The sequence below is a fragment of the Hibiscus syriacus genome, unplaced genomic scaffold (assembly GCF_006381635.1).
Source record: "Hibiscus syriacus cultivar Baekdansim isolate YM2019G1 unplaced genomic scaffold, ASM638163v2 tig00000003_pilon, whole genome shotgun sequence".
Lineage (NCBI taxonomy): Eukaryota > Viridiplantae > Streptophyta > Magnoliopsida > Malvales > Malvaceae > Hibiscus > Hibiscus syriacus.
In genome coordinates this window covers 1,954,925-1,974,097 of record NW_024061753.1, presented here as the reverse complement: position 1 = coordinate 1,974,097, position 19,173 = coordinate 1,954,925, and the positions used below count along the sequence as shown (strand labels likewise).

Genomic DNA, 19,173 nt, shown 5'->3' with positions numbered 1-19,173 from the left:
GGATTCCTGATGGTGCTTTCTTCTTTAGCCTATGTTGTAAAAATTCTATGACAGACATATTTAACATAATTTAGAGAATTAGAGAGAGAGGCGAGCCTCTCACCCCATTAAATTCAATAAGGGAATTCCGCCAACAATGATTTCGGTGTCCCGTCAGGAACAAGCGTCACAGAGGCGACATTTTTTAGAGGTTTAACTTCTACTCTCAGAGGTAGTGAATGTTATTCCTAGAGCGCAGACAGTTCAGTTAAACACCTAGGGTGCGTTAGTGCCAACAAAATCCCCAGTAAAGAGGTTAAGGAAATACCATATAGTTGACTTCATTGGTTCAAGCAGTAAAAATCCAATCTCAGCTGATCAGTGGTTCAGAAATAGCCCATTGGACTTTCAGGCAGGTTCACCTTACCTCAAAAATTAAGATAGAATGTGTCACAATTATGTTCAAGGGTAATGCTATTGAATAGTTAAAAACTATATGGATTCCCTACAGCCAGATGTGTCCACGTGGAATCAGTTCCCAAACGAGTTCAAACTAATTATATTAGTGAGACTCATATAGATAAATTGAGATTTCAGTTCTCTCAGCTAGTTTAGGTAGGTCACATAGTATTTGAATAGGAGAAATATACATTCTTAGGCTGAGTTGTTATGTTCTAGAGTTGGTTGTGACCAAGTCCTTTAAGTGAAAGGGGCCTCATTAGGGGATTTAATTGGATATCAGTGTGCAGTTAGCGACAGACTCGCTTAGAGTGCTTCATAGCAGAACATGAAGATGAGTTGTTGGATGAGTCAGGCACCCCGAGTGTAAGGACTTGTGTATCAATAGGTTTATCTCAATCAGTAATAGGGAGGACTAGAGTTTTACGTGAGCAGAGAATAGTGACATCAGCTCAGTCACTCCAGCCAAGTCATAGGTTAATTGCATGGTCTCATAGGAGATTGTCAGCTTCATCATTAGTGTCGAGCTTTAGAATCTCCAGTAGAGTCTTGGATTGCCTAGAGTGCGAGTACTGAGGTAATAAACAATGATGAAGATGTTTTAATTTTTTAAGGAAGAGTTAGGATGTAGATCATCAGCGCTTATGGAGAAAGATTGCCCTAGTTCGTGGGGTGATGTTTCAACTTGATCGAAAGAAAGTGATCTCAATAGTTTAACATGGTTGAGAACTTTCTCAGGGAGGTGTCATTTCTATGCTCGAACAGGAAAATAGAGAAACATATCAATCAATTCTCGATTCAACTTGGCAGATCAAATAGAGACAAGATCAAGATGTTGATGTCACAAATAAGATGTTAGGTAAAGAATCCAAAAATGCGGATCTGAGTGGCTAGTAGGTAAACCTTAGTGAATTAAGCAAGGTTACATTAGAAAGTTGTTGAAGGCTTAGGATCAGACTCGACCGCTGATCTAAGGGCAATTGTTAGCACAAGTGTTATTTGACCCCAGAATTTTAGGATTCAAGACCAGACGAATATTTGGCTTCCCTTTGTTGAGTTACATATCAACTCTAAGGAAATGTTTAGCCACATAATCTTTCACCCTTGCGTGTTCCCTAGGTGAGTATCCTTACTTATGGTCCCTTTATATATGAGACTATAAGTATGTTTTGTATCGTCAGTAGAGGGTTCATACGATTGAACCGCAGAAAATTAGTAATCCATGTTTAGTTTTGGAGGTAGAGGTCTCCACGAGAGTGTTATGAGTACTCAGGTTGTTGTTGCCAGTGTAGCGATAACTTTGTTGTCAGAAATATCAGAAAATGTTTCAACAAGTGTCGATGCACTTCAGTTGCTAATTGGGCACAAATGCCCTAAGTACCTGCGATGAGTAAGTTAGCTTAGTGTATATTTCGATGTAGCAGTTCTGAAATTTCACCCTAGATTCTAAAGTTACTATAGGTGCTATGGGGAGTTGTGAGTCTCGAGGTACAGTGAACCCCCGACGTCACCAAGATGTTTAGTTACATGAACGGTAAATTAATCAGCTAAGTGAGCCGAGCTTTGTGGTGCCTTCATGTTGGTATATGAGCGCGTGTTATATACAACACACAACAGTAGTCAATATTATGTAATACCAAGAATTTTAGTGCTTCAGACTAAAGGATATTGAGTACGTTAAGCTATGTTTGATTAGCGTTAACCGTTATCAGATAGCTCAGTAGTGGTAATCAACAGTGAGTGTCAGACATAGAATCTCAAAGTCTTTAGTTAGAGTACGGTTGTGACAGATCTTAGCCTTGTGAGGCATGCTCTCCGAAAGTGCCATATGTTGTTAGTTTCACTCAGTAAGTAGCCGATTTCCAGCTGTTGGAGCATCAGATGCTCCATCAAGCTAGTAGAACGCATGTAGATCTCAAGGTAAATGATAAACAGTCAGATATCCTGGATGAATATTAGATCAGAGTTGCGCAGTAGAAGTATAGAGATCGACATTGATCGAGAGTTATCAATATGTCTTCAATAGTGGTATCGAGACAACACCGACAGGTGGCATAAGATCTTAAGGTACAACGATTAGTCACCTATGTTCAGCAGTTAAAAGGGATTATTGAGTTATGCAGTAAGTCAACTAGATTGATTAAAGTTAGCCAGTAAAGGGTTTAGGGATAACAATGAGTCTTGGAGTAACATCATCATTGGAAAATACTCCAAGCGTACAGTAGCAGACAATAAGTAAATTATTTGGCTTCATGTTTCTCGAAGGTTTTCGCTTAAAGTTCAACATTAGTAGCACCCTCAGAAAATCGTAGACCAATTTTACAGGTCCCAAACAACATGTGTGGTTGCAAGGTCTTCTTCTTCGAGGATCAGATCTAATAAGAGCCTCAGTGTTTAGCCAAAAGGTATGTTGCTTTCAGTCCAAGTAAATTTCGAGGATGAAATTTTTTTAGGAGGGGAGAGTTGTAACGCCCCAAATTTCGAGCTAGTAGTTTCAGATTTACCCGAGAGGTAAGTATACCCCACATAATTTATAATTCAATTCGTTGAGCTTAATTGGGTTGGTCTAGGGCACAATTAGCCATTAAAAGAGGATTTTATGTAGTAAGAAAATGAGGAGGTACCAACAATGTAATTCTTCCATTTTAAAGATGAGGGTTTTTATAAATATCTCCCATTTTATTTTCTTCCTCCTATTTTCCATTTGTTCATTCTCCCTCCTCAAGCTCCTCAAGCCAAAGGTGAGTCATTTGAGCATTTTCTTGCCTCTTTCAAGTTTTGTTTTTGTTCTTAATCCCTCAAGCAACATGGATTTAACCATTTAAGCCATGAATTCTTTGTTTGCAAGAGAAAGTTGGGGGTTTTATCATCCAATTCAAAGTGGAGGATGCTTTCTAGCTAAAGGAGCTATATTTTAGGTTTCAATCAGTAAGGTAGTGTATTTATATTCCTTTAGAGTATTAAGATTCCATAAATTTCAAGTATTTGCTAATATTTGAGTATATGAACATATTAGGGTTTAAACTTGATTTCAAGATTTAATCAGGTTTTGGATGTTAAGAATGTGTTTTTAAGACACCTAAGGACCCTAAATAACTTACTAAAACTTCAAAATCAATTTAGGAAGCAACCCAAATCACTTAGGATGCTTTTAGGTGTTTTTTCAAGCCTAAAATATTAGTTTCTAGGTTCGAGTATCAATACTGGGATAAACGGTATCGATATCGTATGAATCAGGGTAAAAATTAGGATTTCTGGGCAGAGAGTATCGATACTTCTAAAGGAGTATCGATACTTCTAAAGGAGTATCGATATTGCCCCTTCAATCTTGAGATTGAAAGTGTTGGTCTCGAGATCAAGCCCCAATTTCAAGAGCAGAATATGTTTTTGGTACCGATACTAATAGGATTATCGATATTTGACCCTAGAGTATTGATAATACAACTAAAGTATCGATACTACCTATCCTAGATGATCACATTCGACCCAATTAAGGTTCGTAAGAGTTTACGATAATCAGTAAGGATAAAACTTAGTCCATGAGGGACGTAAATGGTCAAAGGAACCCAGAGACACTCGTAGGAGTGGGTTACAAGCAGTGTAACCATAGCAGGTGTATTACTTCCAAGTATCTTCAGTAAGCATGTAACATACATATATGGATGGAAAATCAGTGCACTGGGTGTACCGACGAAATGTATGACCAAGTAATCAGATTATGAGACAGTAATGTTGTATGTCTCAAGAACGACCGAGAGTGTTGGATGCATATTTATTCATTTAATTCGAGGGTTAATTGAGGGAAAGCGTAGGATGATTGATTGTAGCATCGTTACCCATAGTTTAACCTGAGTCATATACCGGGTTAATTAGAACCCTAGCTAGTAAGTAGTAAATACAGTAGTCTCCGTGAAGTCTTGAATCGCGTAGAGACTTCCCAGAGTCAGAGAATGACTAAAATATCCTCTATTAGTGTATAACTAGATCAATATAGATAATCAATAACAACAAAAAAAAGTAACATAAATATCTAGAAATAGTAACAGTTAAGATGACATAAAACTAGCCTTTGTGTGACACTCGAGAAACAACCATGACACCCGAGTTACTTTAGAAGTAGGGTGATTGTCTTGTTTGTCATTTAGTGGATATCCCATTCAGTGTTACGATACTTTATTTTCCAGTTGGATCAGATGCCCCAAGACTCGACGAAATAAGTTGACGGGTGTATATTTTCGATGCATATTTCATATCTCACCCTGATGTACCTGAGGGTATACTGACAGGTTAGAGGGGTGCGCGAGCTCCGAAATGCAGCCCCTCAATCGCACCATGATGCTCACCACAACTTATTGTATGTTGTTGTGTATCGTATATTAGTATTTGGTATGATAGAGGGCTACATAAGCTCCGAGATGCAGCCCCTCAACAACACCATGATGCCTAACTCAAATAATATACGAGTCACTACAGAGTCAGTATTGCATTCAGATAATGCACAACAGAGTTAGCATGTCATTAAGATAATGCACAATAGAGCCAATGTCACATTTAGATAATACGTAACAGCTTCATTCATTACAAACCCATACTATAGAGATAGAATAACTAAGCCTTAAGTAGATAACACTTGATCTAAATCATGCATGTACGTACTACTTAGAGATATGTCTTTAGCATGCTTGGGTTTATGAAATTCTTGTGCTGCTCTAGATTAACGATTTTACTGTTGGGCTTTGTAAGCTCAGCCTTCAGATGTTTTCCGTTGGCATGTCAGTAGCGTGAGCAGTTCGTAGATTATCGTTGCAGCAGGACTTCCAGCATCTCCTTCAGATTACTGTATCGTAGCTTAGTGAGCATATGTATTCATAGAACCTTGCTCGTGTATTCAGTCTTTTAAACTCAAAGTCTGTATTATTTTGGTTTTAAATTATGTGTCACAGAGTCTCGATTTTGTAAAATGTTTTAATATAATTATTTATGTTTTAAATATGATACCATTTAGTGGATTTGAAAAAAAGAAAAAATGAGCAGGTTTCGAAAATCAGGGGTTGCTTCAGTAGTCCAATGTAACACTTTAGGCCTAATCGGGTTTACGGTGTTACAATATTGATTTGATTTTTTATATAATTATTGATACTTGATTTATTAAATTGACTAATTCAGATAGGATATTACGGAGATAAGGATAACTCTCTACACCCAATTTATTCTATACATAAACGTTAAAAATTTAACATTACTTAAAAAATTTAATGTATCATCCTATTAAACTAATTCATCCTTAGTTGGTTTGCTTGCATCTTGAATCAACTTTGACTAAAACTATCATTAGCGTGGGTGCTGGGTTGTTGAATTTTGACTAAAAATTCATATATTCAAAAATAAAATCAATGACATGTTGATATTAATGTAAATAGAGAAATATTAAGATAATTATAGAACAAAATATTAAATATCTAATTTAATAGAAAAAAAACTTTAAGAATTTAAATAAAAATATGTATTAATTAATCCAATAATTAAATATAATACATTTATTTTTAAATCGCACGCCACTCTGACTGACTTTTTTATTTTATTTTAGATAAGATGACAGATTTCTTTATTAACTACTGAGTATTTTATTTTGAATTGCGTGTCAATTTTAATTTTCTGTTTTTTTAAAATGCCAATTTGGTACACAACAATCACCGACGTCTCCTAATGTAAACCCCAAAATCATTTGCTCAATTCCTCTGAACAGTTTAATGGATCCGAAAACCGGATTTTGTCACCAAACCGGAACTTACAGTAGCCTCAGGCCACCTGTCCCTTTGCCGCCGATCAATCAACCGCTTTCCACCGGCGAATATTGTCTCTCAGCTTTCCACCGATCCTCCACCGAAGGCGCCGCCATTTTCGTCGTCAACGCAACCACCGGCGAAACCTTATCTTACACTCGATTCCTTTCTCAGGTTCGTTCCCTTGCTTACTCCTTGCAACAACGTTACTCTCTATGTCGAAACGACGTCGCTTTCATTCTCTCACCGCCTTCGATCCATATCCCCGTGGTTTACTTCGCTTTGTTGTCGTTGGGAATCGTCGTTTCTCCCGCCAATCCACTCAGTTCCAACTCGGAACTCACTCACCAGATACAACTCTGCAAGCCCGTTGTTGCCTTCGCTACTATAGAAACCTCCCATAAGATCCCTTCTCTCAAACACGGAACTATCCTACTCGACTCGCCCGAGTTCATCTCGTTGTTAACTCAATCTGATATTGATGACGATGTCATTAAAAAAGTCGGGGTAGACCAGTTCGACACGGCTGCGATATTGTATTCTTCGGGAACCACCGGGCGAGTCAAGGGTGTGATGATGACTCACCGGAACCTAATTGCAAAGATGGCGGCGGTTGGTGCTTTCAACACGAGCCAAGGCGAGAGTAACGAGAAGCCGCGGGGATCGGTGACGTTTGTGACGGTGCCTTTGTTCCACGTGTTCGGTTTCTATATCTTGCTGGCGGCGGTTTTGTCAGCGGACTCCGTTGTTTTGGTGGAGAGATTTGATTTCGAGGAAATGCTAAGAGCAGTTGAGAAATACAAGGTTACAACCATGCCAGTATCGCCGCCGCTTGTGTTGGCGTTTGTTAAATCGGAGTTGACTACAAAGTATGACCTCAACTCGCTTACACGGTTGGGGTGCGGTGGAGCTCCGCTTGGGAAGGAGGTTATTAAGCAGTTCAATGAGAAATTTCCCACTGTTCAACTTGTTCAAGTAAGAAACTAGTTAATATACCATGTTGTTCTAATTTAGGTACAAGTATCAAGCATGCATCTAATTTCGACACAAATATAATTAGATTTGTTTTTAATATATATATATATATATTACAAATTTTATAACTAAACTTTATTTTATTTTATATTTAACTCATTGTACTTTAAATATTTTTAATATACTCACTAAATTTAATATATTAAATTTTTTATCATTCAGTCGTTTTCTCACTAACGACATTATAAATGAGTTTTTATATAGATACAAAATGATTTTATTTTGGTGAAAATTTTATTTTTTTAAAACGAAGTCGTTTCAATGTCGTTAACTATTTAATGACGAAATAATCATAAAAATTAAATATATTAAGTTTAGTGATAAAATTAAACACTTTTAAAGTTCAATGAATAAAATATGAGACATAATAAAATTTATTGATGAAATTTGTAATTTATCCTATATATAATCATAAAAGTGGAATTCATTTATAGCATATAGATTTTTTTAGGATAAACTACAGTGCCATTGAACTTTAAAATATAGTAGTAAAAAATAAATTTATTTAAAGTTTAATGATATAATTGATGTATTATTAAAGTTCAATGTCTAAAATAATATCGTTTTGGGCATCAGAACAATTGTACTAAAACGACATTGTTTTGGGATGACATGTTAAGTTAGTTACCGTTAGTCATTTTACCGTCCTGTTACTGACTTAACGACGGAGTAACATAATTGAATGTGAAACAGAAGTTAAATTCTATAATTAGTAAAATACAAAATTCAGTGGTATAAATAAGTTAGCAGACAAAGTTTAGTGATATCTGGTGTAGTTTATCTTTTTCTTCTTCTTAATTTTATATATATTCAAGATTATTTAATAAACGAAAATAGATTGTTGGAATTAATAGATATTTATTAAGAAATAAAATAATAATTTTAAATGTTTACTTTTACTTGTCTTAAAAGTAAAATTTTAAAAATTATATACTTAATAAGTGGATCATAATCTTTAATGGTATCTTTATATCCAAATGTCAAATTAATATTGAACACATATTTTTTTCAACCTTAGCATAGGAAATTAATAGTAGAAGTACAATCGTGTTTGGGTGGATGTTAATACCATGGTTTTGATTGATTGATTTTAAAAAAGGGATATGGGTTGACTGAGACGATGGGCGGAGCCACCAGTACAGTGGATGTGGAGGGGGCATCTGGGTACGGTTCAGTTGGGCGACTCGGTGCAGATATGGAAGCTAAGGTGGTAGATCCTGAAACTGGTGACCCACTGCCTCCGGGGCAGACAGGAGAGCTTTTGTTGAGAGGGCCACTAGTCATGAAAGGTACGCCATTTGTCACAAATTTAAACTTTTATATGATAAGTTAATATTGATGGAAAAATAAATCTAAATTATTTTTAATAATTTAAAGTGATTATAAGATAATATATATTTATAATCTTTTTTAATTATTATTTACACATAGGAATGATAAATGGATGGGGTGAGTGTAGATACCTCTCCTCCTATGCTTATGCCTACCTAATATTTTCGTATCCATCCCCTACTCACTATTTATTACGAGTAAAAATTTTAAATTGACGCCCATCCATTCAAATACATTCTCATTTTTTATTGTTACTTTCAACCTTTGATTTCTCTCGTCCAATTATCTAGAAAAAGTATAAAATTCTGAATTTTGTATTGAGTGTAAGTAGATATTGCCCTATTTTTAACATATGTATATTTAAAAAACATTTTTTTTTATTTTTTAAAATTAAAAATTTCAGAAAAGTATAAATATTATAGAAAATTTCAAATATTTGTTTTGATGATATGATTTTTCAAAAAAAGAAGAAGAATTTTTTACCATTTTGCTGTCGCACGATACTACTTTTTGATTTTGCATATTTAATGGTTTATTTTTTTTATAATAAAATCAGTTTCTGTTAAAGTGTATAACCCTCCATTTCTCATTAATGTATGTTACAAACTAACATATTTATACAGTTGCTATGAGTCTAACTAACCAGAAACTAACTAACAAACTCTCTAACTGTACAAACAGAATAACTTCCTGTAACTACTCTCTACACTCCCCCTCAAGTTGAGGGATTAAAACATTTTTCATCCCCAACTTGCCCACCAAATATTTGTGTTGTTGTATTCCAAGTGCTTTAGTTAAAATGTCTGCAAGCTGTTCTGAAGATGATACATACTCGGTCTTGATCATTCCTTATTGTATTTTTTCTCTAACAAAATGGCAATCTATATCAATGTGCTTAGTCCTTTCATGAAAGACTGGATTTGCTGAAATTTGCAAAGCTGCTTTACTATCACTGTACAACTTTGCTGGTTTCGAAACATCAGCTTGTAGCTCCTTTAAAATGCCTTTTAACCATACTATTTCAACTACAACAATCGTCATACTTCGATATTCAGCTTCGGCTGAGGATCTTGCTACCGTATTCTGCTTCTTTGATTTCCAGGATATCAAAGAATCACCTAACTTTATGCAAAAACCAGTAACTGATTTTCTTGACATAGGACATGAAGCCCAGTTCGAATCACAATATGCCAACAACTGATTTTTGCTTGCTTTCTTCAACAGTATCCCCTGACCTGGTTCCTTCTTCAAATACTTGACAACTCTCAATGCTGCCTCTAAATGTGTTCTCTTTGGTTGTTGCATAAATTGACTGAGATGATGCACTGCAAATGTAATATCTGGCCTAGTATGTGTCAAATATATTAATCTTCCAATTAACCTTTGAAACGTTGACTTTTCTTCAACCAATACTTCATCTCCCTTTTGCTGCAAATGCTCATCATATTCTGTAGAAGTAAGCTTCAAATTCTGCTCCAAAGGAGTCATGGCTAGTTTAACTCCTTCAAGACCAGTCTCCTTTAGCAATTCTAGAGCATATTTCCTTTGATTCAACATGATTCCTTCCTTTGACCTCAAAACCTCAAACCCCAAGAAGTATTTTAACTCTCCCAGATCTTTCATCTTAAAATTGCAATTCAACATATCCTTCAGCTCATTAATCAAGTCTGAATCATTACCAGTTAAAAGGAGATCATCTACATAAATGAGCATTACCACCAATTTTTCACCCTCCTTTTTCGTGAACATCGAATAGTCAAACTTGCTCTGCTGATATCCTGCAGCTACCAATGCTTCAGTAAGATTTAAATTCCATTGTCGTGAAGCTTGCTTCAAACCATAAAAGATTTTTGCAGTCGACAGACCATATTCTCCCCCTGACTGCTAAAACCTTTGGGCAACTTCATGTAGATTTCTTCAAATAAATCACCTTGTAGAAACGCATTGTGCACATCCATTTATAAAAGAGGCCAGTCATGCATAGCAGCAAGGGCCAGAACTCTCCGAACAGTAACTAACTTCGCAACAGGGGAAAATGTTTCAACAAAATCAACACCTTCCTTTTGACTGTAACCTTTAGCAACAAGACACGCTTTAAAACGCTCAATTGTACCATCAGCTCTATACTTGACACGAAATACCCATTTGCAACCAATGGGATTCACTCCTGGAGGTAAAGATACTACAAACCAAGTACCATTGTTTTATAAGGCTTGAATTTCCTCTTGCATGGCTTTAATCCAAATCGGGTTTAAAATGGCTTCAGAATAGGATTATGGTTCAACAATGGAGGAAGTGGTGGCAAGAAAATGTTGAGTATGAACAGGTAAATGAGCATAAGAAACATTATGAATAAGAGGGTACTTACATGTGGAAATAGAAGAAAAAGGCTGATTGGAACACACATAATCGTGTAGCTATGTAGGAGGTCTAGATGCTCGAGAAGACTTACGCAACGGAATAACCGAAGGAACCAATGATTCGGATAAAACTGGTGAGGAAGAATCACCAAGAGAGACAGAAGGTTGAGACAAAACCAAGAATTCAGAATCATCTTTATAAGATTGAGTAGGAAAAAAAGAATCAGATTGTTGAGGAAAACTAAAAGGAAACACAGATTCATGGAAAACATCACGATTGACAAATAATTTTTTTTCAAGATCAAATAGAAGATAGCCTTTTTGAGTGGACGAATAACCAAGAAACACAGAAGGAATGGCTCTCGAAGCAAACTTGACAGTTACATGAGTTTGAGTTGCATAAGCAAGACACCCAAATACACGAATGTGAGACAAGGAAGGGGCTTTTTATACAGCATTTCGAATGGAGTAAGCCAAGACAGAACAGAAGAAGACAACCTGTTTATTAGATAACAGGCAGCAAGGACACATTCACCCCAAAATTTTAAGGGAACTTTAGAATGAAAGCGGAGAGCCCGAGCAACCTCAAGTAAATGCCTATGTTTACGCTCAGCTACCCCATTTTGCTGAGGAGTACGAACACAACTCGATTGATGAATTATGCCAAGAGAAGAAAACAAAGGAGAGCAAACCGAATTAAAGAATTCAGACCCATTGTCACTACGAATTATCTTAACAGAAGTAGTGAACTGATTTTTAATCACGATGAACAAGGCTTTTAAATGAAGAACAACGTCAGTTTTAAGTCTTAATAAAAACACCCAAGTCATACGACTGAAATCATCAACAACAGTAAGAAAATAACGATGTCCACTATGAGTAGAGACTCCATAAGGACCCTAAAGATCAATATGAATTAATTCAAAAGGATTATCTGTTCTAGAAGTACTTAAAGGAAATGGCAAACGTGTTTGTCGAGCCATAGGACATACTGAACAATGTTGCACATCACTAGAATTAAATTTGATAGACTGAAGAACAGGTAATTTGTGAATTTTATTAATGGCAGTATGCCCAAGCCTAGCATGCCAAAGTTCAGTAATGGTAGGAGAATGATGATCAACAAACTTACAAATAAAGGAATTTGAAAAAGAAGAATAATGAATAGAAGATGAACTCAAACCCGAGGATGCAAAAGAAGACTCGAGCAAGTAAAGACCTCCATGTTCCTTACCAATCCCCTTGATCTTTCCACTGGAGTTGTCCTGCAGGATGCAAAATGTAGGATAAAACAAAATAACACACTGAAGCTCACTTGTCAGTTTAGTGATTGACAGAAGGTTATTTTTAAATTCAGGAACATACAAAACATTGTGAATAATGTAGTCATTTTTCAGAATGTAAGAACCAGTATGGGTAATAAGGGTTTTTTACCATTAGGAAGATGAACAAAACGATTCTTTGAAGCACATGCAACAGGATTTATCAAGCACGAGAATTCAAAAGTAATGTGATCAGTAGCACCAGTGTCCAAGATCCAATTAATGAAAGAATCAGTACCTGAAGCTTGTCCAACCAGATTAACAGAGGGCTCAGAAGTAGGGGTTCGATGTAACAGACTCAGTAACTGGTTATACTGTTCTTGAGTAAAAACTGGAGCAGAGGGCATATGAGGAGCTGAAGCTGTAACAGATTCTTCAAGCTGATCAGTAAGAGCAACTGAAGCATCCTTCTTTCAATTGAATTTGAAGTCAGCAGGGAACCCAATCAATCGATAACATTGGTCCTTTTTGTGCCATTTAATCTTACAATGGTCACAAATACCATTGAAACGACGCCGACCAACAATGCCAGGAGATGCATAAGCATTAGAATAAAAAGCAGTAGAATCAGTGAGTGAAGGTATACCAGTAGAGTGAGATCGTTGAGACTCCTCTTGAACCAGCATCGAATAAGCCTGATTAACGCTTGGTAATGGTTGCATCAGAAGAATCTGACTACGCATAGTAGAGTATGATTCATTTAAGCCCATCAAGAACTGGAAAAGGCGTTGCTGGAGAGCATTAGTAGTGTTTTGTTGGGCATTAGCACAATCGCATGAGGGAAGAGGCACCAAAGCTCCGTATTCATCCCAGAGAAGCTTCAACTTTGTGAAATATGACGAGATTGAAGAATCCCCTTGAACGAGAGTTGCAATTTCTCGGTGCAAAAAATAGACCCGAGAACCATCAACCTTGTCGAACCTTTCTTTCAAATCGAACCACACAAGAGCAACGCTGGAGGAAAAAACAATTCTAGCCGAAAGATCTTTGCTGACAGAATTGATTAACCACGAAAGGATAATTGCATTGTACCTATCCCATTGTGGTTGAAGTTGCTCCACAAAATCAGACCGGCGACAGACGCCATCAATAAATCCTAATTTGTTCTTCGCAAGCAGAGAGATCCGCATCGATCGACTCCAAACACTGTAATCATGGACGCCGGTGAGTTGATGAGAAACGAGAAGAGCACCCGGTGTATCAGACGGGTGTAGATACAAGGGATGTGTGAAATCAATTTCTGAAATGTCCCGTGGAGGCATCGCGAAGAAGAATCAAAGAGAGAGAGGGAAAAACGCAGAAGAACAGAACGCAAAATTGAGAATTTGCAGTAAAACAGGAAATGAAAAAAAATGGACTAGTAAAACAGAAGCCCAATAACCCAATAGCCCAGAAAGAAACTGACTGATACCATGTTAAAGTGTATAACCCGTGTAATACTGAATATACTCCATTTCTCATTAATGTATAAGGTTACAAACTAACATATTTATACAGCTGCAATGAGTCTAACTAACCATAAACTAACTAACTAACTCTCTAACTGTACAAACATAATAACTTCCTGTAACTACTCTCTACAGTTTCTAATTGTTTTGACATGTGATGGCATCTCATTGTGTCAGATTCGTATTTTTATTAAAAAAAAAGGTGATAAAAAGTGTAAGATTTAAATCAATAAGAAGAATGAAAACAAAAACTTAACCATAATACACAAACAAAATAAATATTAAAAATTATAATATAAAGTATGACATTCGGTTTTATCATTTTGATTTGGGAAATCTTGGTTGGGTATAAAAATAGAAAACTGGATAAGCCTTCAAGCCTTAAAGGTGTGGTTATGTAGGTTATGTAGGTGATGAGGAAGCAAGTGCAGAAACCCTGGATTCTGAAGGCTGGTTGAGAACTGGCGACCTTTGTTACTTTGATTCCGAGGGGCTTCTCTACGTGGTAGATAGATTGAAGGAACTGATCAAATACAAAGCATATCAGGTGAACGAATTGCTCTACATTATGTCTTATTCGATTTTAGATACACGCTGCGTATATGTTTGAAAGATTCTTAGAGGATCATATTCTCCTTCCAACTCGTATTCACTGATTGCAGGTCCCTCCAGCTGAACTGGAACACTTGCTTCTTTCCCATCCTGGAATTGCTGATGCTGCTGTGATTCCGTATGCATTCTCTCCTCTCTTTTTTCTGAATTGTATAAAGGCTTGTTGTATGTAGAGCTACGATTCTCATACAGAATACGAGTGCAGGTGGGCGGACGAAGAAGCCGGGGAGATACCTATGGCATATGTAGTGAGAAACAATGGAAGCAGCATCACAGAGGCACAAGTCATGGATTTCATTGCAAAACAAGTATGTTTCTATTCTAAAACAACATCAGAAATATATGTATGTTTATTTTCAATTAAGCCTTTTTTGAACTCTCTTCAACTCCAACAATTAGATCAACCATTGTCCTTTGAAACCACTCCGATTCCCCAACCTCTACATCACCCTCTATCCTAATCTTCATATATTTTTTACTAATAATAGTCATGCATGCATGGTACCAAGGATGGGCAGAAGAGAGAGCAAGTGGGAAACAATTTTAAATTATTCAATTTTTAGAAATTCGTCTCCTGCAACATAAAATCTTATACATATACCGTAAATATCAACAACTTTTGCATTCAAATGCATTAAATAACATATTTCTCTTCTTTTATCTTCTCCCTCAACTGCATCTCCTCCTCTTCACGAGCATTCGTTTGTGTGTTTTTCTTGTTTCTTCGAAATCTCTCCAACTACCCAACCTTCGTAATATTTTTATTATTAATTTTAGAGTCTATTTATTTATTTTTAAACTGATCAGATATTTGAACTTAAAAGATCTTATTTTTCATGCTTTACTCCTGGACCAATTAAGTCTTCATGAAATTTCTCCAACTCCTTAACATTCATATCCCATTACCCCAACGTTCATGTCTTTTCTCTCTCTCTAATTTTTGACATGCAAGTTATAAAATAACATTTTTATGGCATAATATTAAAATTACCCCTCCAACGTTTATTAAAAATAGTCATTTGATCTCTATTTTTTTATTTGAGTATTTTGTCTCTTTTCTCCAACATTTTCTTTTAGGGCAAAAATATTTCACCGTGGATAGAAAATGTTAGTTAACAAATTGTTAATGTACGAAAATAGGAGTTTTTGTCTTAAAATGAGATGATAAAGGTCAAAATACTCTAAAAAAAGAAAAGAATATAAATTAAAATGACTATTCAATTAAATGTTATGATTTTATTTGTCTTAAAATAAAACGTTGAAAGGTAAAATACTTCAAAAAATAATATATATACCAAAATAATTATTTTAATAAATATTAAAGGCTAATTTTGATATAATGCGTTTTTTTTATTTGTTTAAGTTTTATATTTATTTGTTCCAAATGTTAAACCCATTAAAAAGCACCGTCGATGGGAAAAAGAAACGTGTTAATTATTAAAATTTATTTGGTGTTTCTTGTAGTTAATATTTAATTATTTTATAATAATCAAGTATTAATGTTAGTCATTAGTTTGTTGGGTTTCTTTTAGATGTTTTATTATTATTATTATTTTAATTTTGAGCCCACGATCAATTTTTTTGGTAAATTAGATAAATAGTATCTCGATTATAAGATGTTCATTTATTGAGTCTCTCAATTATTAAAAGTTACAAAATATTCTTTCGATTATAGGATGTTATTTCTATAGTCTTTCTATTATTAAAAGTTACAAAATGATCATCTGACTATAGGACGTGTTTTGTTGAGTCCCCCGACTATTAAAAGTTATAAAATGGTTACTCCACTATTTATATATTTCAAACTCATCATTTTTCGTTAAAATATTGGCTGCTATCTGAGCCGAACGTTAATATTTGACTAAGTTATGATAAAATCGGATCCCAGAATTGTTTGAGCTATATTTTATTGATCGACTCTTCATTTATATTATATTGTCTAGTCGGTGTTTGAAACATTATGTCATCGAGCCCGAGCTTGAAAGCAACGACGATGCAGTAGATATCATTAAAATATAATTTTATCATATCTGAGTCATCAAGTTAATATCCAACTCAGACGTATGTTAGTTTTTTTTAACGAAAAATGATGAGTTGGGAACGTATGAAGATTCAAATGATCATTTTATAATTTTTAATAGTTAGTGGATTCAATAAAATAATATCATATGATCAAAAAATCATTTTATAACTTTTAATAACGAGTAATACAAACAAAACAAAGATCGAGGAACATTTGTATACTTTATATAAAATTTTGTAGCTACTCCCTTAATTATAAGTCTTATGCAAAAGTTGATTGACATTTGCAGGTTGCACCATACAAAAAGATCCGACGAGTTGCTTTTATAAATTCAATACCAAAATCTGCGGCGGGGAAAATCTTGAGAAGGGAACTGATTAATCACTCTATATCTGTCAGTTCATCTAAACTGTAGTACGTGGGAGGAGGAATAGAATTCCACTCAATGTAAAATTATGGATTTAACCCTTTTTAAAACTATTATATCACAATAAACACGAGGTTGATATTAAAACTTTTTAACATTCAATTTATACAAGTTTATGTCTACACTTCTTATTCTCATAAATTAGATAATATTTACTGTATAAATATATTTAAATCTCATCAATTAGAGAATATTAAGTGCATAAATATATTTAAATAGTTTGATATTAAATTTTTAAATGAAATTTTAATAATATATATTATTCTTATAAATTTAGAAATAATTGTTATAATTTTTTAATAAAATTTTACTTTATATCCAACAAATCAGATTTATACTCTAAAAAATTGAGTTGAATCGAATTCAAATAGAGAAAATATGCTCTTTAAATTGGATTAAAGTTGAGTGAAGAATATATGACTCTCAAATTAAGGGCCATTTTAGTATAAATTTTGAAAATTGACTTTTAAAAGTGTTGTAGGAACGAATTTTTATAAGTATTATATAAAAGTGCAATTTAAAATTTAATTGTTTGGGATTACTGTTAAAAAAGTGAGTTTGAAAAGATAAAATATCCATTATAAACATTATATTATAAATTTAAAATATATCATCTAAATTACATTTACACTTATATATGAATCATATCATTTTAAACTATAATAAATTCAAAAAAAATATTATTATATATAAATTATATCAATTTAAACTATAATAGAAATATAAAAAACACAAATAAAAATATAATTATAATAAAAACATATTTTATATAACTCCCTTTTAATATTTTAATATATAAATTACAAGTTTTATTTATTTTTAAAAAACTAAAATGAATTATTAAAAGTAATAAATTAGATTTTAAGGATGTTAGTATTAAATAATTAAAATAAAATATAAATACATAATTGTGTGGAGGCCATGCATTAATATGAGTAAAATTATATTTTGATTCCAAACGAAAAGTTGAAAAAGTTATAAATCTTAATTTTTGAAATTAGTTTGAAACCATCGTTTTCTTCATTTTTTTACTTGTTTGATATTGATTTTACGGTTAAAACATACTTTTTTTTTTTATTAAAAGTACTTTTAGAAATTTTTACCAAATGAACCGTAAATCGAATCAAATATGGATGAAGTAGAGAAAAGCCCGACCCGTTTCTAACTCTAGTTAGAATCATAGGTTTTAACATCTCTTTATGGTAAGTTGATGAGACTTGAGAACCGTATGTTGATCCTCTTGTGGATTTTTCTGTAGGAATAGCTCACTACTGAGCTTCCCATTGATATATCAAAATCACTCGCATCAAATCTGCATGCTCCAAATCCACCCTTCAATGGATCCGAAATCCGAACTTACAATTGCCTTAAACCCTCCTCCATCCCTTTGCCCCCCATCGATCAACCGCTTTCCGTCTCCGAATTTTGTCTCCAGGCGTCCACCTGCGGCGTCACCACTTTCGCCGTCAGCGCAACCACCGGCGAATCCTTATCTTTCTCTCAATTCTTTTCTCAAGTCCGTTCCCTGGCTTACTCTCTACAACAACGTTACTCTCTGTTGCGCCAGAACGACGTCGCTTTCATCCTCTCTCCACCTTCGATTTGTGTCCCCGTGGCTTACTAAGCTTTGTTGTCTTTGGGAATCATCGTTTCTCCCGCTAATCCACTCGGTTTAGACTCGGAGATCGCTCACCAGTTCCAGCTCAGCAACCCGGTTGTTGCTTTCGCTACTTCAGAAATCTCCCATAAAATCCCACCTCTTAAACACGGAACTATCCACCTCGACTTCGCCTGAGTTCACTTCATTGTTAACTCTGTCCGATATCAACGACGATGCCGTTAAAAACAGTCAAGGTAAATCAGTCCGACACGGCTGCGATATTGTATTCTTCGGGAACCACCGGGAGAGTCAAGGGTGTGATGATGACTCACCAGAACTTGATCGCAAAGATGGCCACGACTAATTTCTTCGACACGAACCAAAGCGGAAGTAACGAGGAGCCCCGGCGACCGGTGATGTTCTTCACGGTCCCTTTGCTCCATTTGTTCGGTTTCTTCATGTTGTTGGCGGCGGTCTTGTCAGCGAATTCGGTGGTTATGTTGGAGAGGTTTAATTTCGAAGAAATGCTGAGAGCAGTTGCGAAATACAAGGTCACAGGCATGCCGGTGTCGCCTCCGCTTGTGTTGGCGTTTGTTAAATCGGAATTGACAAAGAAATACGGCTTGAGCTCGCGCCAAGGGCTTGGCTGCGGCGCTTGGGGAGGACATTGCTCAGCGGTTCAACGTGAAATTCCCCAAAGTGCTGTTGGTGCAGGTATTTTCAATTTCTATTTATTCATCTTTTTGCTACCTATGTTACTACGTTGCATTTTTCAGGGATTAATTTTTTTTAT

General features: G+C 35.1%; 1 protein-coding gene and 1 long non-coding RNA gene across 2 annotated transcripts; one reads left to right on the top strand and one right to left on the bottom strand.

Annotated features, from left to right (window-relative positions):
• Positions 1-5,152: 5,152 nt before the first annotated feature.
• LOC120115025 lies at positions 5,153-18,780 on the bottom strand. Its single transcript, XR_005515448.1, has 3 exons — positions 18,628-18,780; positions 14,912-14,918; positions 5,153-5,164 (listed from the first exon to the last, which is right to left on the bottom strand). It is a non-coding gene; the product is annotated as an uncharacterized LOC120115025 (long non-coding RNA).
• Positions 6,146-16,787, top strand: LOC120114833 (4-coumarate--CoA ligase-like 9). Its single transcript, XM_039135646.1, has 6 exons — positions 6,146-7,196; positions 8,356-8,545; positions 14,120-14,265; positions 14,381-14,448; positions 14,536-14,638; positions 16,643-16,787. The coding sequence occupies exons 1-6, from the start codon at positions 6,189-6,191 to the stop codon at positions 16,766-16,768; spliced, it is 1,641 nt and encodes a 546-aa protein (XP_038991577.1). The 5' UTR covers positions 6,146-6,188; the 3' UTR covers positions 16,769-16,787.
• Positions 18,781-19,173: the final 393 nt, after the last annotated feature.

What these genes read in the sequence shown, in the direction of transcription:
- LOC120114833 (XM_039135646.1), top strand. Translation starts at nt 6,189, where the DNA reads ATGGATCCGAAAACCGGATTTTGTCACCAAACCGGAACTTACAGTAGC. An exon ending in AGGGCCACTAGTCATGAAAG is followed by an intron (nt 8,546 to 14,119) that starts GTACGCCATTTG and finishes GTGGTTATGTAG; the next exon opens with GTTATGTAGGTGATGAGGAA. An exon ending in TGGATTTCATTGCAAAACAA is followed by an intron (nt 14,639 to 16,642) that starts GTATGTTTCTAT and finishes TGACATTTGCAG; the next exon opens with GTTGCACCATACAAAAAGAT.